The 27,356-nt window shown below is 35.0% G+C and overlaps 2 protein-coding genes across 4 annotated transcripts; one reads left to right on the forward strand and one right to left on the reverse strand.

Moving 5' to 3' along the window:
* Window positions 1-9,523: 9,523 nt before the first annotated feature.
* Window positions 9,524-11,413, reverse strand: LOC141673504 (protein FAR1-RELATED SEQUENCE 5-like). The gene has a single exon (XM_074480272.1). The coding sequence runs from the start codon at window positions 11,411-11,413 to the stop codon at window positions 9,524-9,526; it is 1,890 nt and encodes a 629-aa protein (XP_074336373.1).
* A 952-nt stretch (window positions 11,414-12,365) lies between these two features.
* LOC141664075 (leucine carboxyl methyltransferase 1 homolog) lies at window positions 12,366-22,146 on the forward strand. 3 transcript variants are annotated; one of them, XM_074469938.1, is made up of 13 exons: window positions 12,366-12,523; window positions 12,758-12,846; window positions 12,976-13,115; window positions 14,800-14,847; window positions 15,053-15,134; window positions 16,836-16,938; window positions 17,916-18,036; window positions 18,206-18,253; window positions 18,839-18,922; window positions 19,388-19,452; window positions 20,630-20,681; window positions 21,549-21,587; window positions 21,662-22,146. In XM_074469938.1, exons 1-13 carry the CDS (start codon window positions 12,453-12,455, stop codon window positions 21,731-21,733), a joined length of 1,014 nt encoding a protein of 337 aa, XP_074326039.1. In that variant the 5' UTR covers window positions 12,366-12,452; the 3' UTR covers window positions 21,734-22,146. The 3 variants fall into 3 exon arrangements, with proteins under 3 accessions (XP_074326039.1, XP_074326057.1, XP_074326047.1); XM_074469956.1 differs by lacking the exons at window positions 19,388-19,452; window positions 20,630-20,681; window positions 21,549-21,587; window positions 21,662-22,146 and adding an exon at window positions 19,084-19,209; XM_074469946.1 differs by lacking the exons at window positions 19,388-19,452; window positions 20,630-20,681; window positions 21,549-21,587; window positions 21,662-22,146 and adding an exon at window positions 19,091-19,209.
* The last annotated feature ends 5,210 nt before the right edge of the window (window positions 22,147-27,356 follow it).

The following is a 27,356-nucleotide window of genomic DNA, read 5'->3' on the forward strand; positions in this document are numbered from 1 at the left end:
TCGGCAGAGTGTTCAACTGAATGTGGCTGAGAAAGGTTCTTCCTCCAAACCGAAAGGTATTAAGAAGAAGAAAAAGGCTCAGACACAAAAAGCTGTGAAAGCAGTGGGAGTTCAGGGTGGTGTGAAAAAACCTAAGGGAAAGTGCTTCAGATGCAAATAGTCAGGTCACTGGAAACAGGATTGTCCTCTTCCTAAGAAGACAAACAATACTGGTATGTCTCTTTCTCTAATTACAGAAACATTTATAGCGGCTATATCTACGAGCACTTGGTGTGTAGATACAGGAGCCACTGATCATGTTTGTAATTCTATGCAGGGGTTTCGGCTATCCAGAATGCTTAGAGATGGTGAGATACACGTGTTCATGGGAGATGCTACGAAAGTAGCAGTAGTTGCAGTAGGAGTTATTCATTTATCTTTTGGTTCCGATAGGATTTTGGTTTTGAACAATTGTCTTTATGTACCTTCTTTTAGAAGGAATTTAATTTCGGTTTCTAAACTTGCTTTGGATGGTTATAATGTTTGTTTGGATCGTAATGTTTCTATTATGATGAATAAATGAATTATATGTTCTGGTACATTGCAAGACAATTTGTATATAATTAATCCTAGTCAACCTGCACTACAACTGCAATTTAGGGAATTGAACAACACATCTACTAACTCTAATAAAAGAAAGGAACCTTCTAGTATGAACCAAACATATCTTTGGCACTTGAGATTAGGTCATATTAACTTGAGGAGGATTCAAAGACTGGTAGTAGACGGGCCTTTAAGCTCATTGGCAGTGGAGCCATTTCCAGTTTGTGAATCCTGCTTAGAAGGTAAAATGACTAATAGGCCTTTCAAGGCAAAGGGGAATAGAGCCAAACAACTGTTAGAATTGGTTCAATCTGATTTATGTGGACCCATGAATATCCAAGCAAGAGGTGGTTATGAATATTTCGTCACTTTCATTGATGATTATTCTAGATATGGATACATTTATTTGTTGCGCCGTAAGTCTGAGTGCTTTGATAAGTTCAAAAAGTACAAAGCTAAAACGGAGAAGCGACTTAATAAAAGTATCAAGTCACTACGATCAAATCGTGGTGGCGAATACTTGCTTGGAGGATTTAGGGAATATTTATCAGAAAATGGGATAGAATCCCAGTTAACTGTACCAGGCACACCCCAGCAGAACGGTGTAGCAGAGAGAAGGAACCAGACTCTTTTAGAGAGTGTTAGATCGATGATGAGTTATTCAGATTTACCCAAGTCTTTTTGGGGACATGCCTTAGAGACAGCAGCTTATCTTCTGAACTTAGTACCTTCTAAGTCGGTTCCTAAAACCCTCTTAGAATTGTGGACCGGGGATAAACCGAGTCTAAGACATATTCGAATATGGGGTTGTCCAGCACATGTGCTGAACAAGAACGTGACTAAGTTAGAATCTCGTACAGAAGTAAAGTTGTTTGTAGGCTACCCCATGGGAATGAAAGGGTCCGAAGAATCGGGATATCATTGTTAGCACCAATGCAAGATTCTTAGAGGAGGAATATATAATAAATCACAAATCCATGAGTAGTGTCATTTTAGAGGAACTAGTGGGAGGGACAGGTAATACCCATGAAGCTGTAGTACAAGTAGAACAACCACAACAAAATGTACAACCTGTCACTAATACCGCACCAGTGTCTCGTCGTAGTAGGAGGGTTGTTCAACAGCCTGATAGATTCATGTTTTTGGGAGAGTCTTCAGACTTGGTCTCTGGTGAACATGATGATGATCCCCGTACATACGAAGAGGCAGTACAAGACAAAGATGCAGATCTTTGGCAAAAGGCGATGGAATCTGAGATAGAATCAATGTATTCTAATCAGGTCTGGGAGCTCGTGGAACCACCCAAAGGTATAAAACCTATTGGATGTAAGTGGATCTATAAGAAAAAGAGGGGATTAGATAAAAAGGTGAAAGCCTGGAAAGCAAGACTTGTTGCGAAAGGGTATACTCAGAAAGAAGGTATCGATTATGAGGAAACCTTTTCACCGGTAGTCATGCTTAAGTCAATCCGTATTCTTTTATCTATAGCAGCTCATCTCGATTATGAGATTTGGCAAATGGATGTCAAGACAGCTTTTCTTAATGGAAGTCTTGAAGAAACCATCTATATGCAGCAACCAAGATGATTCATTAAGGAAGGCCAAGAGCATCTGGTATGTAAGCTTAAGAGGTCTATTTATGGACTTAAACAAGCTTCTAGAGACTGGAATATTCATTTTGATCAGGCAGTCCAGTCATATGGATTTGATCAAAGTCCAAGCGAATCGTGCGTGTATAAGAGAAGTGAAGATAATGCAGTGGTTTTTCTAGTACTATATGTAGATGACATTTTACTCATTGGAAACAATGTTGAGATGTTGTCATCAGTAAAGGCATGGTTGTTCAAATAATTTGACATGAAGGACTTAGGTGAAGCGACATACATCCTTGGGATCAAAGTTATAAGGGATTGCAAGAAAAGGATGTTGGCTTTATCTCAAGAGCCCTACATTAATGAAGTATTAGCTCGTTTTAACATGCAGAACTCCAAGAAAGATTTTCTACCTTTTAAGCATGGAGTTACTCTATCTAAGAAGCAGTGTCCTTCGACACCTAAGGATATAGAGAGCATGAAAGCAGTTCCTTATGCTTCAGCATGTGGAAGCTTAATGTATGCTATGTTATGTACGAGGCCTGAAATCTGCTTTGTTGTAGGCATGGTTAGTAGATATCAGTCGAACCCAGGTCAGGAACATTGGAGTGCAGTAAAAACTATACTCAAGTACCTGAAAAGGACTAAGGAGTATATGTTAATTTACAAGGCCTCAGATCTATTTCCTTTGGGATATACTGATTCAGATTTCCAATCAGATAGGGATAAGAGGAAATTAACCTCGGGATATGTTTTGTACTTTGGGAGGTGGAGCCGTTATATGGAGGAGTGTAAAGCAGAAATGCATTGCAGACTCCACCATGGAGGCCGAGTACGTGGCGGCCTCTGAGGCTGCCAAGGAGGCTGTATGGTTCAGGAACTTCCTTTTGGACTTAGATGTGGTACCTAATTTGCCTAGGAGCTTGACAGTGTATTGTGATAACACTGGTGCTGTGGCAAATTCAAAGGAACCGCGAGACCACAAAGCAGCTAAACATATTGAACGTAAGTATCATCTCATACGAGGAATCGTAAAGCGAGGGGATATAGTTGTGGCTCACATATCATCAGAAGACAACCGGGCAGATCCTTTCACAAAGAGCTTGCCAGCCAAGATTTTTGACAAGCATGTGGGAGCGATAGGAGTCAGATGGATGGACACATAGATTTTTATGTAATAGTGGATTAAATAAACACTGATGTACACATAGAATATTTTGAGTATAAGTGGGAGATTGTTAGTGTACACTGAAAATATTTATTTGAAGTATATACATTTATTTCTGGCCAGTTTAATTGAGAATCATTTGAATGTTTACATGTTGTCTAATATTATATATTGTGAACAATCTAGTATCAAATGGGATACAAAATATTAGATTGTTAAATACAGTTATATAATATAATAAGGTTCACAGCACTGGTGGTGTTGGACAATCCACTGGTATGGCTGTAGTATTATTTAGATTAATTTATATTGACTAATAAATAATACTAGTATACTTTGTGTATATTGAACAGGATCAAATTTAGAATTGTTCCCTTAATACTGATTAAGAAGGAGAACTAAGATTCTATGTTATTATTAATGCTTAGGTTCTTAATCCGGAAATAATAATTGACACATGTATATTATTTACATGCTTTGATTTATAAATGAAGTAATTCTTTTGAATTATATCATTATATTTTGGGTGATGGAATTATATACATGGTGGATATTATTTATTGAAGGAATCCATGTCCTGATAATATTCGGGTTAATGATGTCCCCTTGAAAGCTCAAAAAGATTTAATTATGTGAAACCCTGCAGGTGGAATTTATTCTGGCATAATTAAATAAAGGTTGAGTGGATGATCAAGGATAAAAGATATTAATTAAATAAATTATCAGTAATTTATTTAATTAATGGACATATGATATTTTAAACATGGGGAATTTAATATGCAAATAATATTGGAACCGAATTAATTAAATTGCGGTATTAGGAAAGGTAGTGCAAATATTAATTCTTTAGTGGATTGAATTAATATTTAATTACATTGGGCTAGGCTTAAGATGTAATTAGAAGGCCCAACCTAATTATCCATGGTCCCTATTGTAGCCTATATATATTCTTATTCTCTTCTTGCTTGGTAGGGTGTGAAAATATATTGTAGCCACCAAGGAGCAAGAAGAGAGGATAACTTGAGAAGACGGAGGCCACACTTCACTCAAGGGAATTTGGGAATACAATAGAAGAACGTGGAATCAACCATTAACAAGGTGATTTTCTTTTCGTAATCTTTATCGTAAAACGTAGTAACACCCCAAGTCCGTGGTTCCCAACAGTTATGTTAGTGTAAAAGTATGGATGTAATTAACATATGATTTTGTTGTAAATTATGGGTAGTTATTTCGGATATATTGTGAACTTGGTGTTTATATATGTGGTGATTGTTTTTATTGTGTACGTTGTGGTGTTTTTATTGTGGTGATTGATAAATTATGTTGACAATATTTTCAGGTATGGATAATTTTGGTGATTTCGGGAATATGTTGTCGGGTCCGAATGCGCGTAATATTATTTGGGATAATCGGTATCATGTTAGTGAGGATGTTTGGGATGGTGCAGGGAGAGATGAGTTGCAGAGTTATTCGGGGAACAAGTCATTGCACTGGTGGAAGTTAAGGAGGCCACAACGGGAATTGCTACACATGCTTGGGTTTGGGATTTTTGCAGACCCTGCTGTTGTCTTGGCTACTGACACTCGGTTGATATCTACTTTGGTATAGCGTTGGAGACCTGAGACCAACACTTTCTTCATGAGGCAGGGGGAGATGACTGTTACACTGGAGGATGTAGGGTTTATTCTAGGATTGCCAGTTCAGGGGGATGCACTGACTTGTGGGGTGATAGAGAACAAGGCTGCGTATTTTGCTAATAACTAGTTTGAGCCTTTGACCGAGGAGGAGGTGAATGAGGCTTTGTATCGGAATAACATCAAGTTAGGGTGGTTGTTTGAGAGATATGGTGCACAGAAGCCTGAGAAGAACAATATGAGGGCCACGGTTGTACATACTAAGGCGTATATGCTATTTCTTATGGGTTGTATACTCTTCCCCAGTATCAACCGGTCTTTTGTTCATGTTTGGTATATGCACCCATTGATTAATATGCGGGAGATTCCTTATTATTCTTGGGGTGCAGCTGTGTTAGCTCATATATATCGGTGTTTGGAGATTACTGTAAGAAAGGGCAGCAAGAGCATTGCTTATTGTGTCTGGGTGTTACAGGTTTGGTCTTACGAGAGATTTTCTCGTATGGCATGCCTTTGTGATCTCCCGGTCAGGAGGATTATCTGGTTGCTGAGGGATGGGCCTATTCTAGTGATACTCGTGTCGGGGTTTTGAAGAAGCGCGGGATGTCAGGTCCTCACCACAACTTACCGTTGTATAGGGGTGAGTTTGATGGTGTTGTTGGTGATGAGGTGGTCTGGAGGCCGTATGCTAGGTTCGAGGATGTTATGGACAATGAGATGATACAGGCACAGTTAGCTGGGTGCGGTCGAGTTCCCCTTGTATGTTATGACATGGTCGAGTGGCAGCATCCGGAGAGGGTGGCGAGACAGTTTGGTTCTAGTCCCCAGATTCCACGGGCACCGGTGAACATGGTTGGTTACAGGGGGCTAAGGATGCCACGTTTGCAGGGGAGGATTGGCTGGTGCGGTGGTTTATTGATATTGGCAAATGGGTTAGGTTCTGTTCAGATTTGGATGGACTTGTTGATGACTCGATAGACATAGCTTCGGAGGCTGATTACATGGCGTGGTATGCTGATATATCTCGTATGCGCATAGCGAAGCCCGATCCACAGCCTCAGCAGCAGTACAAGACGAGGTAGTGGTATGATAGCCTCGAGGGATATGAAGTTGTAAGTGTTTTATAAATATGTATATTTCACATTAAACCCCCACACACTATAAAATTTGCATTCACACGTATTTCATCTTGATGATATGATATCCTTGTGGAATTAATGAAAAAATGTTTGCTTGTTTTTGTTTGTAGATGGTTGTCGGGCTTAATATGTTGAAGCAGCTGGATGCTAGGGTTCCTCCTGAGTTTGTGGAGGCATTTGGGAGGATTTCTGGTACCTTCCTCACATCATTCTCTCGGTTGATGAAGAAAATCAAAGGACCCGCCTACAGACCTCCCACATTTCAGAACATAAAATCAGATTTCATTGCACCTTTGGCTGACGACTTTGACATTCCAGCCATTCCTGCCCAGGATGTCGTTGACATGACACAGCCATCCCAACATGTGTCTCAGCCACCCCAGGCTATTGCCTCATCTAGTAGGCCCGCGAAGCTTGCATCCCGTAGGATGAAAGAGGAGAAGTGGAGTATCACTAAGAGTCTCAGCATGACAAAAAAGAATGCTATATATTAAGATTGGGGATGGGGCTTTGGGATGGCGCCGAGGAATCCCAGTGGTCTTAGTGTTCAGGACTATCACGTCCATGCATCAGCTATGCAGAGTCTGGCTCCAGGAACATGGGTTGATGACAGAATCATATACACTTATATGGTATTGTTTGTTACTCGTTGCTAATATATTTTAGTTGTCTAATACATTTTAGTTGTCTAATATATTTTAGTTGTCTAATATATTTTAGTTTTTGCATTCATTTTAGTTGTTGCATTCCTTTTAGTTGTTGCATTCATTTTACTTGTTGCATTCATTTTACTTGTTGCATTTATTTTACTTGTTGCATTCATATATTTTTTCAAGGAGTGCTAAGGAGTCGGGAGGAGGAGATTCACACTGGAGGTATATGGGAGAGGAAACCCGTCTATTATTTCATGGATCCCTACTTCATGGTTCTTGGGAAAGGACGTGTGAAGAAAATCAGAAAAGCATCGAGGGTCGGTGGAGGTACATTGCAGAGGGCATGGAATAAAGCATTACGTAGTTTTACTATTTTTTCCAGTGCTATTGTTGGTCCTTCTGTTCTCGAGGCGGACTATATATTCATCCCATTTTGTGTCGGAGATGTGCATTGGGTTTTGTTCATGTTCGGTACTAGACGATTTGAAGGTCTTATCATAGATTCAATGAATGACGAGCCGGATTATCGTGAGGATATACGAGTGGTGGTATGTTCCTCTACTACTACTGTCTTCTATATAGTCCTTACCAATTGTATATTATATTCATTCTCGGATCATAATTTCATTGCAGTCATGGTTGTTTCCGAGGCTATTGCATATGATACACCCAGTCGAGGGGCGTGACCCTACTTCAGCCGAGGTCCTAGCTCTACCGTCTAGGCTAAAGCAACGAAACTCTAATGATTGCGGTGTTTATGTGATGAAGTACATGGACTACTTCACACAAGGATATGACTTAGCCGAGGTACCGAATTGGTCGCAGGAGGAGGTGGATACCTTTAGGTATCAGATAGCCAGAGAGCTTCAGCTAGGGAAGGCAAGGGGGATTCCCGGGATTCGTATGCGTAGGCGTCACGAAGCTTCGTAGTACTTACGTACTTGGATTTCATTTCGTATTTAGTTGTATTTTATTTGATTTTAGGTTGTCGGATTACGTACTTGGATTTCATTTGATTTTATATTGTCGGTTTACGTACTTGGATTTCATTTGATTTTATATTGTCGGTTTTATTTGATTTTATTGGTGGATTTTGTGGATTTTGGATTGTTTTGGATTTTGGAGGATTATTTTCGTGAATTATGCTGGATTTTGGAGGATTATAAGTGTGTGGGATTTTTGTTGCCAATTTTGGTGAATTTGGAGGATTATAGGTGGTGAATTATGCTGGATTTTGTTGGCAATTTTTATGAATTTGTGCAGGTTGGCTGTCTATATACAGTCTGAATTAAAAAAAAATCCCTGCCCAACCGTGGAAATTTTTCGCGGTCCCTCTTTAGCCCAACCGCAGAAAATTTCTGCGGTCCGTCCCTTTGGTTTTTTTTTCCAAAAAACAGAGCAGAAACAGAGCCATGCATGCAAACCTTCTGTTGAAATTGCTTAATTTTTGGAAGTTAGTCATAAACTAACTTCCAATAATCCAAACCACTCTCAAAAGTCTTAAAATATGGTATTGAGTGATTTTAAAAAAAAAATTTAAAATTTTTCAATATTTAAATAAAATTTAAAATTCCTTAAAAAGTCAACAAAAGTCAACATTTTGTCCAAATGTTAGAAAAAACTTTTCAATACATTTCATAACAATTTCTAATGTATAGTTCGACTTGTAAATTTTAATTTTCAATCTCAAATTTATAGGTACACTTTCAATCTCAAATTTCATACTTGGATTTATATAAAATTCATATAAATTCATATAAAATTTAATGAAAATACATAGGTTCGAATGAAAATTACACGATCAATACAATCCACTAAATTTTATGAAATATATTGGTCCTAATTAAAAATACCTAGGATATTAGAAAGACCACCGGATAACCGGTGTTGAGCAACTCCTTGTGTAGTATCCACGAAGCATGCAATATGGTAGAGAACAAGTACACAACCATCACAGATATGGCCTTTCGTAAGTTTCCACGGGTAAGGGTTGGAGTCGTTCCAAATGGTAACGGTAATCGTATTCGAGCCATCGTAGAGACGAAATCTTGCAAAACATGTCCCGCATTCCCTCTCCGTCCCTCCCGTTAGGTGTGAAACCCAACCCTTCACATATTCGATGCGTATTTGGTCCATATTACAACCCTCACGAGGCCTCAAGTTTACAATATCGGCAATTCGATCACATTTAACAAACTTACCGCCATTCCATCCGGATTTTTTCCAATTTCCATCGGGCGTGTTGTTGCCCAAATTCAAGATCGGAAGGAAGTACGGATCCGGATGAGAGTTCACCAATCTCCACGGTTCAGTACCCTCCATCCAATTGCATGCCTCGATCCAATTTTTGGCCCTATAAGCCTCCTCATCGGGTGGGTACAAGTCTGTTTCCTCTTCCTCCACATGGGACGGCTCGTCATTGTCCACAAGGGGCATCAACTTGGCACACGCATCTTCCATCTCACTAAAGGTTGGTGAGACCACATCTTCCTCGTCATTGTCCTCATACCACGAGTCGCTTGGTAGGGAGTCCGAGATTGTGTTGCTAACGTGGGAAACCGAATCACAACTATGATCGGAGTTGTTGTCACCACTATACTCGCTAGTCATGTTACCTATCACAATAAAACACAATTATATTACAATAATTGGCAATTATATGACAATAAAACATAACAAAAAAGAAAGTAATGTTAAACACTTAAAATTCAAATCCATTTAAAGATTACATCATTCGGTTACAAAATGCTACACTACTAATTATATTGCGATTCTTGAACATTTTTAAGATCTTCTAGTCTACTAGCACACTTTCTTTTATCATGGCCTTCCATTTGACAATAAGTGCACCTTCTTGGCGGCTTCTCCTTTTTACCAATCGATTCTATGGGACTTTTGAAACGAACGTCCTTCTTCCTCCCTGTAGTTTGGGACATAATAGGGTCAAGAATTGGTTCTTCATGAGCACTTGCATTTGGAGCATGCGAATTGCTTTCGTAAGATTTAATTCCATCAACGCTCATTCTTTCGAGAATTGGTATTTCTCGATTCATCACTCCAACGGCATAATCATACCGTTCCTTGGATGCAATGCTACTTTGACAAAAACTCATGGTTAACATTGTTATGCTATTAAATCGATCGGTTGAGGTCATCTCATGACTTTGTCCAACATCCAAATTGTAAGGCAACACACCAGCAACTCTATTGTCATGCATTGTCCACGTACACATTCCCAAAGAGCTTGCTTTTTCGAATGCCACAAAATAAACATTTCTTCTCGTACACATTCCCAAAGAGCTTGCTTTTTCGAATGCCACAAAATAAACATTTCTTCTCGTAGGCTCGGACATGGGCCTATAACAACTATAGTACGTATAAACATCCCCCATTCCCTCCCCTTCTTCACTAGCTCGTCGGTCTTTTTCAACAAAGTATTTTGAAGACTCAACCAATTCATCTTGAAATCTTTTAAACATTTCCTTAGTGTAGATACAAGAAGCATGATACTCCAATGTGGTATGCAATTTAATGGGACGTTTTAGATTAATGGTGACATAATCTTCTTCCTTCTCCCTCATGAATTGCCTTGCCAATGCTTTTTGGGCATTTTCAATGAATTCCTTCAAACCCGTTGCCGAACTCACATACTTATCAAAGAAAGAATTCATCCCCTCACTCCTCGATGTACTATTTTGAAACGCCGAAAATTTGTTTCTAGTATATGCAGGAATCCACTTGTGCTTCAACTCATATAACCCATTTAACCATTTATGATCTTGCAAGTGATACTTTTCCACAAACGACGCCCATCTAGCTTCAAAAATACATTCGGTGAGAGATATATAAATGCAATTGTTGAAGTCCGTCTTGAATTCCGGAAAAGCCGAATAATAATGAGCTAATTTCTCGGGGAATTTTTGACTAATGTGCAAAGAACACAATAAATGGGTAGTATTCGGGAGTACAACCGCAATAGCGCTTGCCATGACTTGATCTTGATCCGTGATTATAGTCAATGGAGGATTATTCCCCACACCTTCAAGCCAAGTACGAAGAATCCACTCAAAAGTCGACGCGTGTTCATCCCGCATCAATGCAGACCCGAAAATTACCGATTGATAATGATGATTGACTCCGGTAATTGGGACAAATGGCATTGCATACCTATTTGTCCGATAAGTGGTATCAAAAGCCATAACATCGCCAAAATTTTGGTAAGCCATTACACATCTCGGATCAATCCATACTAGACATTTCAAGCGATTCTCTTCATCGACTTCAGTCCTAATAAAATATTTAGAACCACTTTCTTTATTCAACCTATGCAACAAGTCCAACCCCGCTTGGGCGTCACTAATCTCAAACATTTTCTTCCTCTCGTCTCTTAACACATTCCTAACATGTTGAACATTGAAACCAACTTTGTCATTACCTCCATGAATGTTACCAATCATATTTATCACTTGACAATTACGAACCCCCGAACCATAAAGCGTTTTAATCAAACTACGGGTCGCGGTGTTGACATGTCTTTCTCGTTGTACCAAATTCATCTTACTAGGGGAAACAAGACCGTGGTTGTGTACCAATTCAAGGCTAGTTACCTCCCAGTGACGTTTTTTCTTTTGATAATTGACATACATCCTCACCTTACACTCGCTTTTAGGAAGAACCTCTCTACGCCGTTTATTTTGACTACTCTCGGCGACGACACTTTTTTCCATAAAGCCTACAAACATATAAACGACCATATATCTCGTTGTCTTTATTACGATGGCTAGCTTGAATTTTAATAGCAAATTCATTTCGTAAAGCATAAGCCCTAAAAAAATGACCGGCCTCATCCACACTTTGAAAAATTTGATTCAAATATGGAACCCCCCCATCAACATTTTCATACAAATTTGCATCCTCTACATTATCATCTTCATCTTCCTCCTCACCCTTAACATTATCACTATCATTTTCAACCTCGTTTTCAACCTCATTTTCATCATTTTCATCTTCAACATCAACCAAATCGTCATCTAAATTAATAAATTCCTCATTTCTATCTACAAAATCATTATCTTCAACATATACAGGGGTTTTAAGTTCTTCACTAGTATTTAAATCATCAAGATGTAAACTATGATCAATAGCCTCTTTTTTTTCATTTTGATGTTTATGACGAAACATACGAGCAAATAATTTATCCGCCATGAAAATGTAAAATTTAAGACAAGAAATATACCTTGAGTTGATAAAACTACTTGGATTTCTTGATGAAAATGCTCCAAAATCGCCTAATTTGGTCATTTGGAGAGTGAATTTTTGTTGTGGAAAAAACTATTTTTTGTGTGGTATAGGGGGGCTGTTGGGTTGTTGGGATAAGGGGGTAAGATTACCAACCGCGGAAAATTTCAGCGATTACTCCGTACCAACAGCGGAAATTTTCCACGGTCCGTCCCCATCCAACGGCTATAAATACGTTTGTTATAAAACGGTCTACAACAAACCGTTCCCCTTTAAAAAGAGCATGACCAAATTTTTAGGAGATTTATGGCCACCACAAAATTTTTATTAATAAAAAAGAAAAGGCAATTAAAAATGTTACTACGATAGTATATTTGAAGTTATATGTAAATGGAGAAGTAAGATAGGAAGTGAATCGGGTTTTGCAATAAGGAAAAGAGGGGCAAAATGGGCGGCGAATCTGGCAGCAACAGAGCAGCTGTTCAGGCCACCAACGACGATGCTTCCGCTAGTAAACTGTAAGTTAAACTACAGGGTGGAGAATAGGGAATCAAATTAGTTGACCAGAGGGAGGATAGTGATTTTTCGAGTGTGTTTTGGAAGGATTTGACCCGACCCAAAGCCACCATTAGCCATTTTTATCAATTCAAAGGCGTTTAAGTAATTTTTATGCGGTGGAGGCTGTATTATGTTCGTCTCTTGCTATTTCTTCATTTTTATCTACCAATAATTTTTCTTTTGTTTTTCTGTAGATCTTGCATCAAGAAAGGATACATGAAAGATGACTATATTCATTTGTTTGTTAAAAGGCCTATAAGGAGATCTCCCATAATTAATCGTGGTTTGTATTCTTTTCTCACGAAAATTAAATTTAGCTTTCTCTTTCATATCTGTGATTTATATTTCAACTTCTTAATCATATAATGTCACTTTCCCTTGTGTTTTTCATTATTAAATATGAAATCTTAAGGTTATTTTGCGCGTTGGGCTGCTTTTCGGAAGCTTCTATATCAGTTTCTGATTTGTGAATTGAATGGTGATGGAAGCCATACAAGGAAACAGATATTGTCGCTTGGAGCTGGCTTCGATACAACCTTCTTTAATTTGCAGGTCATAGTTTCTTTTGGTCTGTACTTCTTTTTGTGTATATTTCGTGCGACCATCTAAACTTTAAACCCTTTATACCTTGACATCTCAAGTAATTCACATAATCATTTGTTTCCCCATTGGACACATGTGAGGGAGGTTGGCTGACACCTGAAAATCAGTGAAAATTTAATGTACCAAGTATGATATATATGTGTGTCATTGTTAACCATTTTTCTTGTTTCTCAGTATAGGATATAATCTTACGTAAACACTATCTTTCGCTAGTCCACTTTTAAAGGTTTTAGTGAGAGAAATTGTAGAACTAACTATTTGGTGGTAGAAGACTCCGAGTTTCTGTCTCCAATCAAGGACACTATCTCTCCTTTCTTTTCATTTTTTCTGATTCGTTTTCCAGTACTACCCTTCTTTCGAAGGATTATAATTCTCAAATGGTTAATGTTCAGAAGGTTGTAATACAAGTATTAAGGTTCGTTACGTGAAATCTGAAAACCACAACTTGGATAGTCAAGGTTATTTTAATATTTAAGCCTTGAAAGAGAGAATATGTGGCTGCGTACTTGAAATTGTATATGTTAAAACTCTTATGGTACCTTGAATCATAGAAGCTACCCAATAACATGTCTATTGTGCAAAAACCTGTCAAGTATACTTTAATATTGATTCGACTCCTCACCTTACATCATTATGTTGGAGAAGCACATTATCGGGATCAAAAGGCTTGTATTGTTAAAATAATGTGATTACTGTGTCCTACCAATTTCTACAATAACTTATTTTCTGCAATTGATTTCGCCAAATGTGAGAAGTTTCTCTCAGTTTGCTCCAGTTGGTACTGATTCCACTCCTTGATTAATTCAAACATAATTATGAAAATTATCCAAGCTACCCCATCTATTTAAAGAAGGTTTTAGGTTCTTTGCTGGCATGAATTGTTCTGTATGCTTTATGCCTGCATCAAGTCATCAACTGCTAGTAATCTCCGATCAAGACTATTATTGGGTTGAGGTATTAACTTTATGAGCTTTGAAAGAATTTGGTCATCTTGTAACGGGATCCAGTAAGCCAAGTTTTAAACTTTAATTTAGGAGAGAAATAAAATGGAAAGAAGAGAAATTTCTGTTGCAGTTTTCCTTGGTGTTCAGGAGAGAAAGGAAAACAAAACTGCCCTTATTTTTTTCTCGAAAATTTCCCGTAAAAAAGTGTGATGGTTTGGTAGGAGAGAGTGAGTTCATTAGTTTCCTTTTAGTGCCTTGAGAACCCCTCGATTGTCTCTATATATTTGTCTTCATTCACATCAGACTACGGGAGGAAGCAATAATTGTAAAAGTTAGTTATTTTCTTTCGGTTCCTCTCAAGTTAAGAGCACATGGAAGAACTTTATATGTGATAGTCTCTTTCTTTTTTACATTTAAGAAGAGTGCATGAGAGGAAGTTGCCACATTGTTTAGTTTCTATCTTACAATTACTTTCCGCCTTCTCTATTTATAATCACCGTCAAACTGCACAAAATATTAGCTGTCACATGCTTTATAATTTATATGTTCATCTACTGTCTGGAGTCAATTGTCAGTTTGTATATCTAAGCATCAATGAGAACTATACCTGTTCAGCATTATATTTGTCCACATCTTGTGTAAATTATTGGACTGCATAAAAAATTTGGTATTCTGAATATCTTTAACAGGATGATGGTAAAGCACCACATCTGTACGTGGAACTCGATTTTAAGGAGGTACAACCTTTTTGTTCACTTTTCATGTTCAGCATTTAAGTTTCAATTTCAATAAGTAAGTATTTTTCTGTATTACCACTAACAGATCTAAGTTGCCCACTCGCACATGTTGCAAGAAAATATAAAAAATTTAGGTTGTATCTTCAGTTCAATTTTTTTCCTTCTCATTCTTGCAAGGAAGTTAAACTTAGACTTTTTTTGTTAGGTGACTTGTAAGAAGGCAGCTCTTATTGAAAGCTGTACACAGTTAAGAGACAAAGTTGGTGGATCAGCGTCAATTTCTCGAGGTATTTTGATAATATTTCTATGAATTGATGAGGAAGTTTATTGTTTTAGATGTTTTCTGGGTCCATAATGTTAGTATTGCATGTAGTTTACTCTGTTGTTTGAAATTTACTGTCATAATGGTATTTTACTCATATAATTCTTTAGTTAGTAATATTTAGAAAGTTTGTCGGATTTTATTTTCTTTTCTCCTACGTGAATTTGGAGTTTTATCATAGATGAGTCTTAATGTACAGTATGGACATGATTTTTGAAATTGAAAGTACAATTTTGACCTTGATCACATCAGTACTTCCTTTGAACACAGTAAACATTGTATGTGTTCAATACTGCCCTTTTCCTGGTTGATAATTTTTGGAATAGTATCTTTTTCGCTGCCGTCATTTTACTCTAAACCGGTACGTGATAGTTTTCCAGTTACTTTCTTGATATACTCTTTTTTTATTTAGCATATACATATTCACCAGGTGTGTGTAGTGTTTTTGGTAACTCGGTCAATCGTATCTACTTCCGAGCAGCCGGTTTTTTGGTTCCTTGTCTAGTGCCAAATGCTTCAAGAGCTTCTTTGTTGCTGCGGTGCAGTCTGTATTATAATAACAGTGCCTGAGCTGACTACCTGATTAAACCAGACAATCAGTATACTTTTTTATTTCTGGATATTATGGTGTTTTTGCATGGTTAAATATTGTCAGTACCGCATGATAAAATTTTTGGTTGTGGGTTGTTGTGCTGTTTATGTTTTAGGCGTGCATATCTTGTTTTATTGTGTTGTCGCCATCTTATACTCATTAGTCAATAGTTACAGGCATGGAATCTTTATTTCCCTAACTGTTACTGTAGTGTAAATTGTAGTATTAGTGCGTCTAGTCGTCTATGATAGTTTTACAGAGCTACTACATTCGGTATGTTCTACCTGGGTGAGAAAATTGTGGTGTCGGGCTTCAAATCTATTTGTTGTCTTTCTAGTTGCAATGGCATCTTTTGGTGCCTTTTTTCCTCGCCTTTATATCATTCCTCTTTTGACATGTATCCACTTCCTCGTAGACGTTTGCTTTATGGTAAATTAAACCGATTAACGTGAATCGGATTCTCAATCCAGTGTGTTAGTGTTTGGCTGAGCAATTTAATGATTGGAAATTGGAACCTCATTCTTATTATCCGCGTATATCATTCCCTGCACAATTCTTGGAATTCCAAATCATTCCGAATCCTATGTACCCCCATTCCATTTCCTTTCATTCCTATGACCCATTCCCATAAACAATCCAAATACCCCCCAACGTCATTCACAATGATCCAACCTTTCTTCAGATATATGCGAGTTTTTGTGTGCGTTAATATCATGGTAAATGGCTCAAGATGTGACGGTGTGTTTTCAAAGGAATGCCAATTCAATGTGATAGCATTCTCTGTTGTGGGGGATTGACGCATGTTAAAATTTTAGTTACTGCCATATCGGTAATTTCATTGGCTTATTGTTACTTCGTCTTTAGATCCCAAAACTGTACTCAAAATGTAGAAAGAGATTCTATGATAATTGTATTATACCTTTGGTAAATACTCAACAAGTTCTGCTTTCTGCATAAGTACATATCTACGAGGGTAGAAATGGATCAAATGATTACGGTTCTTGTATCCTTTCTAAAGCATCACTTAACTTAAATTCACTATTGTACTACTAAGTTTGGCCTATATGCATGCAGAGCAAGGAGAAGTACTCGGTGATCACTATAAGCTACTTCCTGTTGATTTGCGTGACATTGATAAGTTAGACCATATCTTAAAATTGGCTTCTTTAGACCCAAGGTATGTGCTACGGTCACATTTAAAGTCATTTGAACTTGCAATATCGGCAAATCATTCTTTAGTAGTACACTAGTACTCTAATGATTAAAATTCCGAGTACCTTTTTAGTTTGCTATTGCATAGGAGTAGTTAATAATATTGTTTTGACACAACAAAACAAAATCTTGAAACCAAAATCTGATATAAATACTGATTTCATCTTTGGAAGAGACATGTGCAAAGGTATTGTCAAACTTGAAGTGAATTTGGGCTCGAGTAAAATTCTCCTAAAGCAATAAAACATGGTATTTTTTCAGCAATAATATGGCATTATGCCTATTAAAGCGTCTTCACATTTACCATAAAATTTGATGGTCTTGATATTATTTTTGTGTTAGTATTGAATTTTTAATCTTTGTAATTTAATGTGGGTGATATGTTTTGGAGACAAGTTCCTTGATTAAAATCAAATCTATTTACTACCAAAGTATTTGGGCGTGGGAACATAATCTGCAGTTTACTACCAAATTTACAAACCTAGTCCAAATAAAGTAGAACTACTTCCTTTTCTTTTGAAAACCTGTTATTATTTAGGAAAGTTGGTGAAAAAAAAATAAGAGTAGGAAAGTGAATCGACTTTCAGTAAAAACTCCTGTCTTACAATATATTACAAAGTGCAATATCATTTATCACACTAAAGCACCTGCATAAAGAAATATTAAGGACAATTATATTTGTGACAATTCATTAGATGTAATCTTCCATTTTTCAATTGGAGACGGGAAAACATCTGTTATTGTATCTGTTTTAGGAGATCAGATCCTAATTTTTTTTTATTTGTATAGTACTATTTCCTATAGAACCTCGCTTGTATATTGGGCTGTTCTGTATTTTTGTTTACACTCTCGTTCTGTTTCATGATAAAGCTTTTTAATGCAAATATTTCAACATAGTGCTGAAGGAATGATTTAGCTGCTTCAATCTGATGTTGCTATCAGCTTGCCAACATTTATAATTGCAGAATGCGTTTTAATATACTTGGATCCAGAATCAAGTCGCAGTCTAGTTGGTTGGGCTTCAAAAACATTTTCTACAGCAATATTTTTCTTGTATGAGCAGGTTGTTGCAACTTCTTGATAGTGACATCCTCCTTTTATTCTTTCTTGTGCTATTTTTTCCTGTGCTTTCCTTCCCACTTCAGTCAGGCGTTACAAAATTTTCAGTAGCCTTCTTAGTTTTATAGATTAGATCTTACAGCTGATTGTCAACATTTTTTTTGTCTTGATAGATACACCCGGATGATGCTTTTGGTCAGCAGATGATTATGAATTTGGAGGTGATATAATTTCTTACTTCCTTGATGCAGGCTTAGTAGAAACTATGTGCTCCCTAGTCTAGAATGTTATTATTGAATTGCTGATCGCTTGTCCTCCAGTTTATTTCTTTTACTTATTCTTCTTAGATTGAAATGTCATTGTGCATGAAGTGGCAACAGAATCATGTCATAGTAAAGATGAAACTGGTTGATGAATTGTACTCCCTTATCTTCAGAATGTTGCTCAGTATAGAATTTTTTTCTTGTCCCAAAAAAGATGGGTTAGGTATAGTCTGTACATCGTATCAGTCATCTATTATCTGTGACATTCTATATTTGATGTATGTGCAAATGTACTTTTTAAAGATAATTTTTTACGGAAGAGGGAGTATAATATTACTGAAGGCGTACAGCCTAATTAATACAAGTCCATGATAGAGGGTTTTGGCTACGCCAAATATATATTTAACTAGTTTATTGCTATGCAACTTGCTTTTGACAGTGTTAGTGAAACCATTTACGTTTTCAAGGATCTCAAAGAGAATAGATTAAGAAAATTGTACATTTTGATATTATAGGGTGTTTGACCCTTTTTTATTGTTTCAGAGTCGAGGCTGTGCACTACTGGGCATAAATGATACACCAACCTTACGTGCAAAGGAAAAACTTTTTCTAGATCAGGGATGGCAGGTACTTGCTCAAGCTTAAACAGTATTATGGTACCAATAGAGAATCGTCATTCTTCTAGCTATATTTTGATCATATTATTAACTTTTTTTTTCTTTTTCTTTTTTGCTAAACGATATTATCAACTTAATTAGATGAAGATCATTGCTGAAACAATATATTAGTTGGCAGGCTTTGTTATTTTTCCAACTAGATTTGGTTCGGGTGATGATCTGGAATGTTGCTTTTCTGGACTTTGATGCCAGTGGGCCTTTGACTAAGCCACTACAACTAAAGAGCTAATTAATATGGTGTTTTTTTTTAATTCTTAAGATATGGTTCCTCGTTCTTTTGAACCTCACTTCCTGAGAATGATTTTTTGTTGTTGCATGAGAGGATAGGATGCATATAATGGTCTTTCAAAAGCGTACTTCTTGTAAATATGCTCGAGTAGAAAACTTTGTATATGCTAATTATGAGAGCTTGCAGAGAGCTACTGCTTGGGACATGCTGAAAGTGTATAGAAATTTTATTGAAGCTCAAGAAAAGCGAAGGTATGTGCTCACTTCATCATGTTGCCTGTTAAGATATCATGGTAGTTGTAAGTATGGCATTAAATTAATATTTAGAGTTTTATATATATTTTTTGACAAATATGGCGTCTAGCCTTACAAATGAGTATATGTTCTCATAAATTCTCGGGGTGAGCGAGGATCGAACCCAGGACCTGGGACGGCTGATGATAAACTCTTAACCAATTGAGCTATCCAACCATGCTCTAGAGTTTTGAATATTAAGATCAGTTATCATGTATTCATCTTTAAGTACATAGGTTCTTATTTACCCTTGCAGTCTTAAAATGTTTACCAATAATATGGTCCTCATTGTATAGACTAGTTTATGTCATCTGTATATTGATTTTTTTTGTGCTCTCAAGTTTGTGGGCTACTTGATGCAGCAAAACCTAGGGAGGGATTATAGAAAAACAATGAAAAGATAGGCTTGGGTGTAGTAATTGCAAAGTATTCACTATCCCAAGGATAAGGTATGGAGTACCCTAAGTATAAGTTTAATAACAGAACTACTACCCTTATGTTACAGCTCCGGAGGGCGAAAATATGATGGATCGCAAGTCGCAGCCCAATAAAGGAAAGATAAATTCTCTAACTCGACTTGATGATCAAATTAAATAAGCTGTCAAAATAATAAACGATTACATCTCCTTGTATTGGAGTGGAACCCTAAAACTAATTCTAATAATAGGTACTTCTAATCAATATTTACTTCTTAATACTAATCCTTTTCACAATTGCGTAAATGAAACTCCTCCTCTTGCTTCAAGGAACTATATATTAGAATAAACAGTTGTCTTTAAAAACGAGGAGTTGTATGTTAATAATTCAAAATTTTATCATCGCGTGGAGGAGGCATATTAAATTACCTAAGAGAACCTTTGTGACTGTATTCGATAAGAATGCGTAGTTTTCTAAATTCCTTGGTCTTGTTTGTAACGTTAATGTGATTGCACTTTATAGATTTCAGACTTTCTCCTTGTAAGAATAAAGACCGATGCCTTCCCAGATATTCTTTCGACTTTTCTGCTCCTATTTACTTTGTTGCATGATTGGCATCTTCTTCTTTTTAAAAAAAAATAAAAAAATTCTCCTAAATCATGTCTCTGGCATAACATACTTTTGAGAAAGGTAATCATGTCCATGTTCAAATGATCAGGATAGAAAGATTGGAGCTGTTTGATGAATTTGAAGAATGGCACATGATGCAGGTAATTATTGCTCTATGAATTTAATAGCCAGTATAGAAAAGAAATAAAAAAAATCTTAATGTTCTGGTGTTTAATACTGAAAATCTTCTATAACATGATTTGGGAGAATTAGCAACAATGTCGCCCATTGGTATGAAAATATTGTACTTTCTATGGAGAAGTTGCTTCAACTTCAATGTCAGTTTAATTATGTAAAGTGTATGGGATCCATTACAGTTTGAGAAGCATATTCTTTTAAAATCATCTGTAAATAGTGGTCTTTTTCGTGCTTACTCCAAGTGTACATTTAAAATGCATCAATTATATCAAGATTGTATCCAACTGAAAGATGTCAATATGACTTCTAAATTGTGACAGCGAGTAAAAATTAACAATGGTTCTTAAGTAAAGAAGACAAACATTGCAGTAAAGATTAAAATTCAACTCAAGAAGACATGCGACTCTTGGACACGTTCTAAGTATGATAGTACCTTAGCTCTCGGTTCCTGCATTCATTCATTTTACAGTTCAGAATGTTTATGTAATTTTATCAACAAATGCTGGGTTTTGTGCAAGTGTGTGACACTAGTACTTGCTTATAGTTATACGATTAGATCATTGATCTTTGAACAAAAATACGTAAGCGTTCTTGTAGGGATCGTAATCTGACTTTCAAGTGAGGGAAACTGGCGAATGACATGTTTTTATTTTGCTTGCAATTAGTTTAGTGATGTAATAAATCTCAAGAGATGACTTCTAGGACTGGTTTTTACCTGATTGCTTAAAATAGTTAAAATAAGTCTTTAGTATTTCTCACATATTAGGTTATTATATCTCCAAATTTGTATACTGTTCTAATGTTTCTCCTTATGAATTATTAACGTACAGGAGCACTATTGTGTGGCTTGTGCAATCAACGATGCAATGGTATGTTAGCATATATACTGACGGAATTTACCCAATATTTATTACCAATTTTTTTCTCTTGATTAATCCTACAGGGTCTATTTGTGGATTTTGGTTTTCCTAAAGATGAGACCTTGTCTGGTTCCACCTTGACGGGTTCCCCATGAAATATTAAAGATCTTCTTGGTTAAATTCTTGAACTGAAGTACAGAAGATTGCATGATCTTCTAGTATTGTGTGAAGCAAATGACACCCTTCCATTGATGTCAGGTCAGAAGTGGTCTCTCGGCTAGTTACAAATAGCCCTACCCATATTACCCAAGAGACAATGATGTTTGTGGATTTACTTAACTGTATATTGTTTGACCTCAAATGAGCCACTCTTCTTTTTTGCTAGCTGTTTAGCAATGAAAACATGGTAGGACCTTATAATCACCAAGATGACTCGTCCTGTGGATTTTGTTATCTTTAACTTGCATGTTGGGTTCTTGTTATAAATGATGTTCATTCACACTTTTCGTGTGACTTTGTATACTCTTGATTCTACCGCCCAAATTTGTACTACCTTGTTGAAATTATATTTTTGTTTCTCACTTAAATCCGGTTCTTGCTGGTAGGACCATGGAGCAAATTAAGATGCCATAGGTTCAAACCTTCTCCAGTATTGAAACTTTAGGCACATACATATTGCTTCTACATATTTGAGAGGAAGGGGGGAGAATGGAGATGGGAGCAAAAGCAAATAAAGGGTTTGTGGGGGCCCTTAGAAAAAAGTCTTTTGTGCTAGTGGGAGGACTAGTGTATTTGAGGTTTCTATTTCAAAGGAGTTGAAAGCAAATGGGGACCCTTATTGTGAATCAAACTTTTAAGTGAAAAAAATAGTAGTAGTATCACTATCACACACTACCCACCTAGTGTATTTCATTATGCTATTTGTTCTATTCTTCCACTACGTACTTTGTAGGCACTGGTTGGATGCTTGATTAGAGAAAAGGCCCTAAAATCAGGGCAGATTTTATCCTGTGTCAGCTTTCGGTTTAAATCTTTGGGGGTCAGGAACTGAGCACAACAGTTTTTGTAGAGTATAAATATTAAAATTTTCCCATATAAATCACTGGAAATTTGTTTGTTAAGTAACCCAATTTGTCAGTTAGCTCTAAGAAATAAGAATAGAAGAGTGGTAGTGACCTCTATAATGTTCGTTAGGTTTTGGATTCTAGTAAAAGCTGTGGGGGTGTTTCACCAGACTGGCAACTCACATATTTATTCTAAAAATAGTACTATCATTTTGGAAGATTTGTGTGAATTATTGCGTTCTTTTTTATATCATTTTATTTTGCTCCATAGTTGTCAGTTTTGTACTATTAACTAATATATTTCTCTTTCTGTCAAATATGGTCCCCTTATTTTATTTTATTTTCTCTCTGTGATCTCTGTTTCCGTTAGGTGCTGGTCTAAAGTACTACAATTTGGTAAAATAAAATTGTTTAAATACCACAATATAAGGAGAAAATATGGCTCAATATACTCATATGATGGCCTCGACTCTTGTGTGATTCAACAACGTGTCCTCCATATGTAGATTTTTTAACAAATGTTTGAGATCTGTGGCAGTTAGATCTGTGTTATTGTGTAAACTCCGTTTTTTATAACTTGGATACAGGTCTTTTATATGCGTATTGTATGTATTATCTTGAACAAAGACTCTGAGATTGATCTGGATTTTAAATTACGTGTGAACTTGCTTAGGCTATTTTTTGATGAACAATGGACCAAAATGTCACTTTTGAGTGTTAAATGGTCTAAAATGTCATTTTTGAAAATGACCCAAAATGTCACTTCAAAACGGCATAATGTTCTGTTTTGGTACTTTAATTTTTTTTTAAAATTTTTTATAATTTGCAAAACGTTGGTTGAAGTAGCGTTTTGGCTCAAAACGGTACATCATATAGCGTTTTGTACCAAAACAGAACTTCATCTACCGTTTTGCGTATAAAAAAAAATTCAAAATGCCAAAACGTTACACGAAGTTCCGTTTTAGGTGTTTTACATAAACGATACACGATATACCGTTTTGAAGTGACATTTATGACCATTTTTAACCCCCAAGTGACATTTAGGGCCACCACCCTTTTTTGATTTAGATACATATTCGAGGAGTCCAAATCTTTTAATGAGAGTTTTATAATTAAATTGATCGTGAAATGATAGTGAAAATTTGAAAGAGGCAAGTAAAAAAAGTAGACAGAAGATGATACTTTAATGAGAAACCATGGAATCCCTCCCTTTGATTTAGATATATATTCGAGGAGTCCAAATTTTTTAATGAGAGTTTTATAATTAAATTGATCGTGAAATGATCGTGAAAATTTGAAAGAGGCAAGTAAAAAAAGTAGACAGAAGATGATACTTTAATGAGAAACGATGGAATCCCTCCCTTTGATTTAGATACATATTCGAGGAGTTCAAATTTTTTAATGAGAGTTTTATAATTAAATTGATTGTGAAATGATAGTGAAAATTTGAAAGAGGCAAGTAAAAAAAGTAGACAGATGATACTTTAATGAGAAACCATGGAATCCCTCCCCATACCCGTAACAGTTCACAAAATTATTTTCAAATGCTAATGCGTGCTTAGTTGATAATTTTTCTGACAATAAAATGGAATCTCGTATGCATATATATATGCTTCCATAAGTTAAAACATGATCAATATCATATCACATTATTTAAGAAAATATTTCGGAACGAATTCGAGTTACCTAGCACTCCTCTATTGTGACACCAAATTTAAACCTATTCAAGAAATCCGTAGACGACGACACATTTACCATCCTACTGTACTTGATATTTCTCGTTGAAGTAATTTTTCTTTTATACATAATTCTTTGGTTATATTCTCTTGATCACCATTTTTAAAAAAATAATAAAATTCCATGATCACCTTGTTGACGTGATGTTTGGAGGAAGAAATGTAAACAAGAAAAAGCGAAACAAAATTTCTCTTATCACTGATTGCCTTTAGAATATTTGTCTCGTAATTTTTTTTTTTTTTAAATTTTCTTCTCTATTTTTTATTGAGCACTACTCTACCAATAAAATAATGATTCAAAACATAGATATCATAATTGCATGAAAAGAAAATGTTAATACGGTGAAACTCATGTTAAATACATCATGAGGACACTTGCTTTAATTGTTGAAATTTTTAAAAATAATTTTCGTAGTACTTTGTGTAATGCATTATTTTTAAGGAGCGATCAACTTTATTCATGAAAACCAAAAAAAAAGCGTACAGTGATTTTGAACGGGTGTGTAACTGCGTATATATAATTTTGCACATAATAATCCGCTTCATTTGCCTTTTTACGAAGCAAATTTGTAAGTTTAGTGTTAGGTGAAATGTTATCTGAAGAGGTATTTTTTTATTGACAGAGGAACTGAGTGAAAAGACATGCGTCTCCTGAATGCATAATTAACAATTCTTGAAAAAAAAATACTTTTTTTATCTTTAAATAACAAAATGTTATGAAAATAACAATTCCTTAGTATTATACTATGATATTATTTTACTATGATATTTTTTTACTAATTTCCAACTTTGACCGATTCGATCGATTTTTGACTCTAATCGATCGAATCGGTTAAAGTTGGAAATTAATAAAAAAATATATTTTTAAAGTGAAAATTGAAGTTTTTTGAAAATAATAATTAAAATTTAATTTTTAATAATTAATATTAAATTATATTAATGATGAATTTGTGTTTGAAGATGATCAGAAATGCTAGTAAATTATATTAACCGCTCGTAAGACGGAACTTATATATATTAGTAGTCAACAAGTAGGTAGTAATTTTGTAACTACCGAGTAGTGACCAATGAATAGCTAGTAATAACTAATTATTATAAACCATTTAAATATTAATTATGAACTAGTAATGATGATTTTTTTATAAATTTTATCATTTAAAAATCAATAATGAATTAATGATATGTTATTTTATTTTTGTAAATCTTATGGAAGGTAAGTGACATTTAAATAGAATTATTTATTATTATTTCTTAAATAAATTGTTTCCGATTAATACTCCGATTAATTAATTCGATTAAATAACTAAACTATCCCTCCACCGGACAATTCCAATTTTCCACTTTTTAAAATACTAAGCATGACCTTGAAACCTAACCCAATCCACCTTTCTTTTGTAGGATTATTAAAAATTGAATTTCTTTTCATAAAAACTAATAATATTGAAATGTTATGATTAATGACATTCACATTATCAAGATGAAAATGTGCAATATATAATGTTTATGTCTAAAAATATTACATATAATATGTATTAGAATATATTTAATGTACGATATAATTTATATTATATGTATATATTTCAGGTATTTTTCGGGTTTTGGTTTTGGATCAGATTTCGGATTTCGGATCGGGCAGTAAATCTAATATCCAAATTCAAATTCGAAATTTTTTTGGGTCTAAAATTAAATCCAAACTCAAATCCAAAAAATCGGGTTCGATAAATTATAAATTTCAGATCAATATTTTTCAAATCGAATTAATTTGTTAATCCCTAGGATTATCTCCACGTTGGCGCAAACAAGGTGGAGGAACAAAATCAAAAAGTCCTAAATTAGTTGTGCATATACGTAAATTGGTACCCCATGTATATTTGTCTTTAAAGAAAATAGAAAGCTAAACAAAGACGACTTTAAATAAAAATTATTTGACAATTTTAATATATATTTTCAAATGATTTATTTTTCTTAATAATTTGATTTAATGGGATCTGAATATATTATGAATAATATTTTCTGAAAAAATTATTTTCTACCTACATATTTTGTCAAACAAATAACGTTGCTTATGTTATGTTCTTATATAAATTTGAAATTGAAACAATAAAAATGGGTGAAATTTCAATTTATTTTTTTATAAGTTCATAAATAATATATATATATATATAATAAAGTACTATCTTAAATCTCTTGCGATGCACGGGTTTGTTAATATTCAAATAATTTTAAAATATTGTTTATTCTATCATATAATAATTTTAATATATTTATGTAAATATATAATAATTATAGATTTATAATAAAAATAAAAAAGAAAAATTAGGAAGAAACTGTAGATGTAATTTATTATGATAAGACTATTCAACATTTATATCTAGTAGTTTAACATTTATATAAGATTATTTATTTTTAATAATTAAAATATAGAAATAACTGTTCAAGCAAAATATACCATATTTTAATTATTATATTATAGTATAATATAGATATGAAAGAGAGAAAAGAAATCCAACCATTATATATTACCGTGCAACTTTTGATAACGAATTGATTTTAACAAACAACGTTTATTTATTCAAATATATCTAACTGTGTTATACTAGGATAAAATATTTCAAATGCATAACATTCTTAGCAATCATAGATTTTAATATGTCATTTCATCGACCATCGTTAAAACCATCATATCCAATCACATAAAAGCTAAATAAAGAAAAGAATAGTATTAGGTCAACAAAAAATCTTAATATAAAATTTTATTAGAAAACACGGATTTAAAAATTCGAAGGGTTGACTAGTTCAAAACTTTTGTGACTGTTTTTGAAACATGAAAAACTACAAAATGAAATAAGCTACGTAGATATAAAGCATGTAAAATACGGAACGGTTTAGATCAATTTACTTTATATAAGATATAAAGAAACAAGTTACAAAGGTATAAAACATGTAAAATATTGAAGGGTTTAGGTCAATTTACTTTA

Source organism: Apium graveolens, chromosome 1 (genome assembly GCF_009905375.1).
Source record: "Apium graveolens cultivar Ventura chromosome 1, ASM990537v1, whole genome shotgun sequence".
In the NCBI taxonomy this organism is placed as follows: Eukaryota; Viridiplantae; Streptophyta; class Magnoliopsida; order Apiales; family Apiaceae; genus Apium; species Apium graveolens.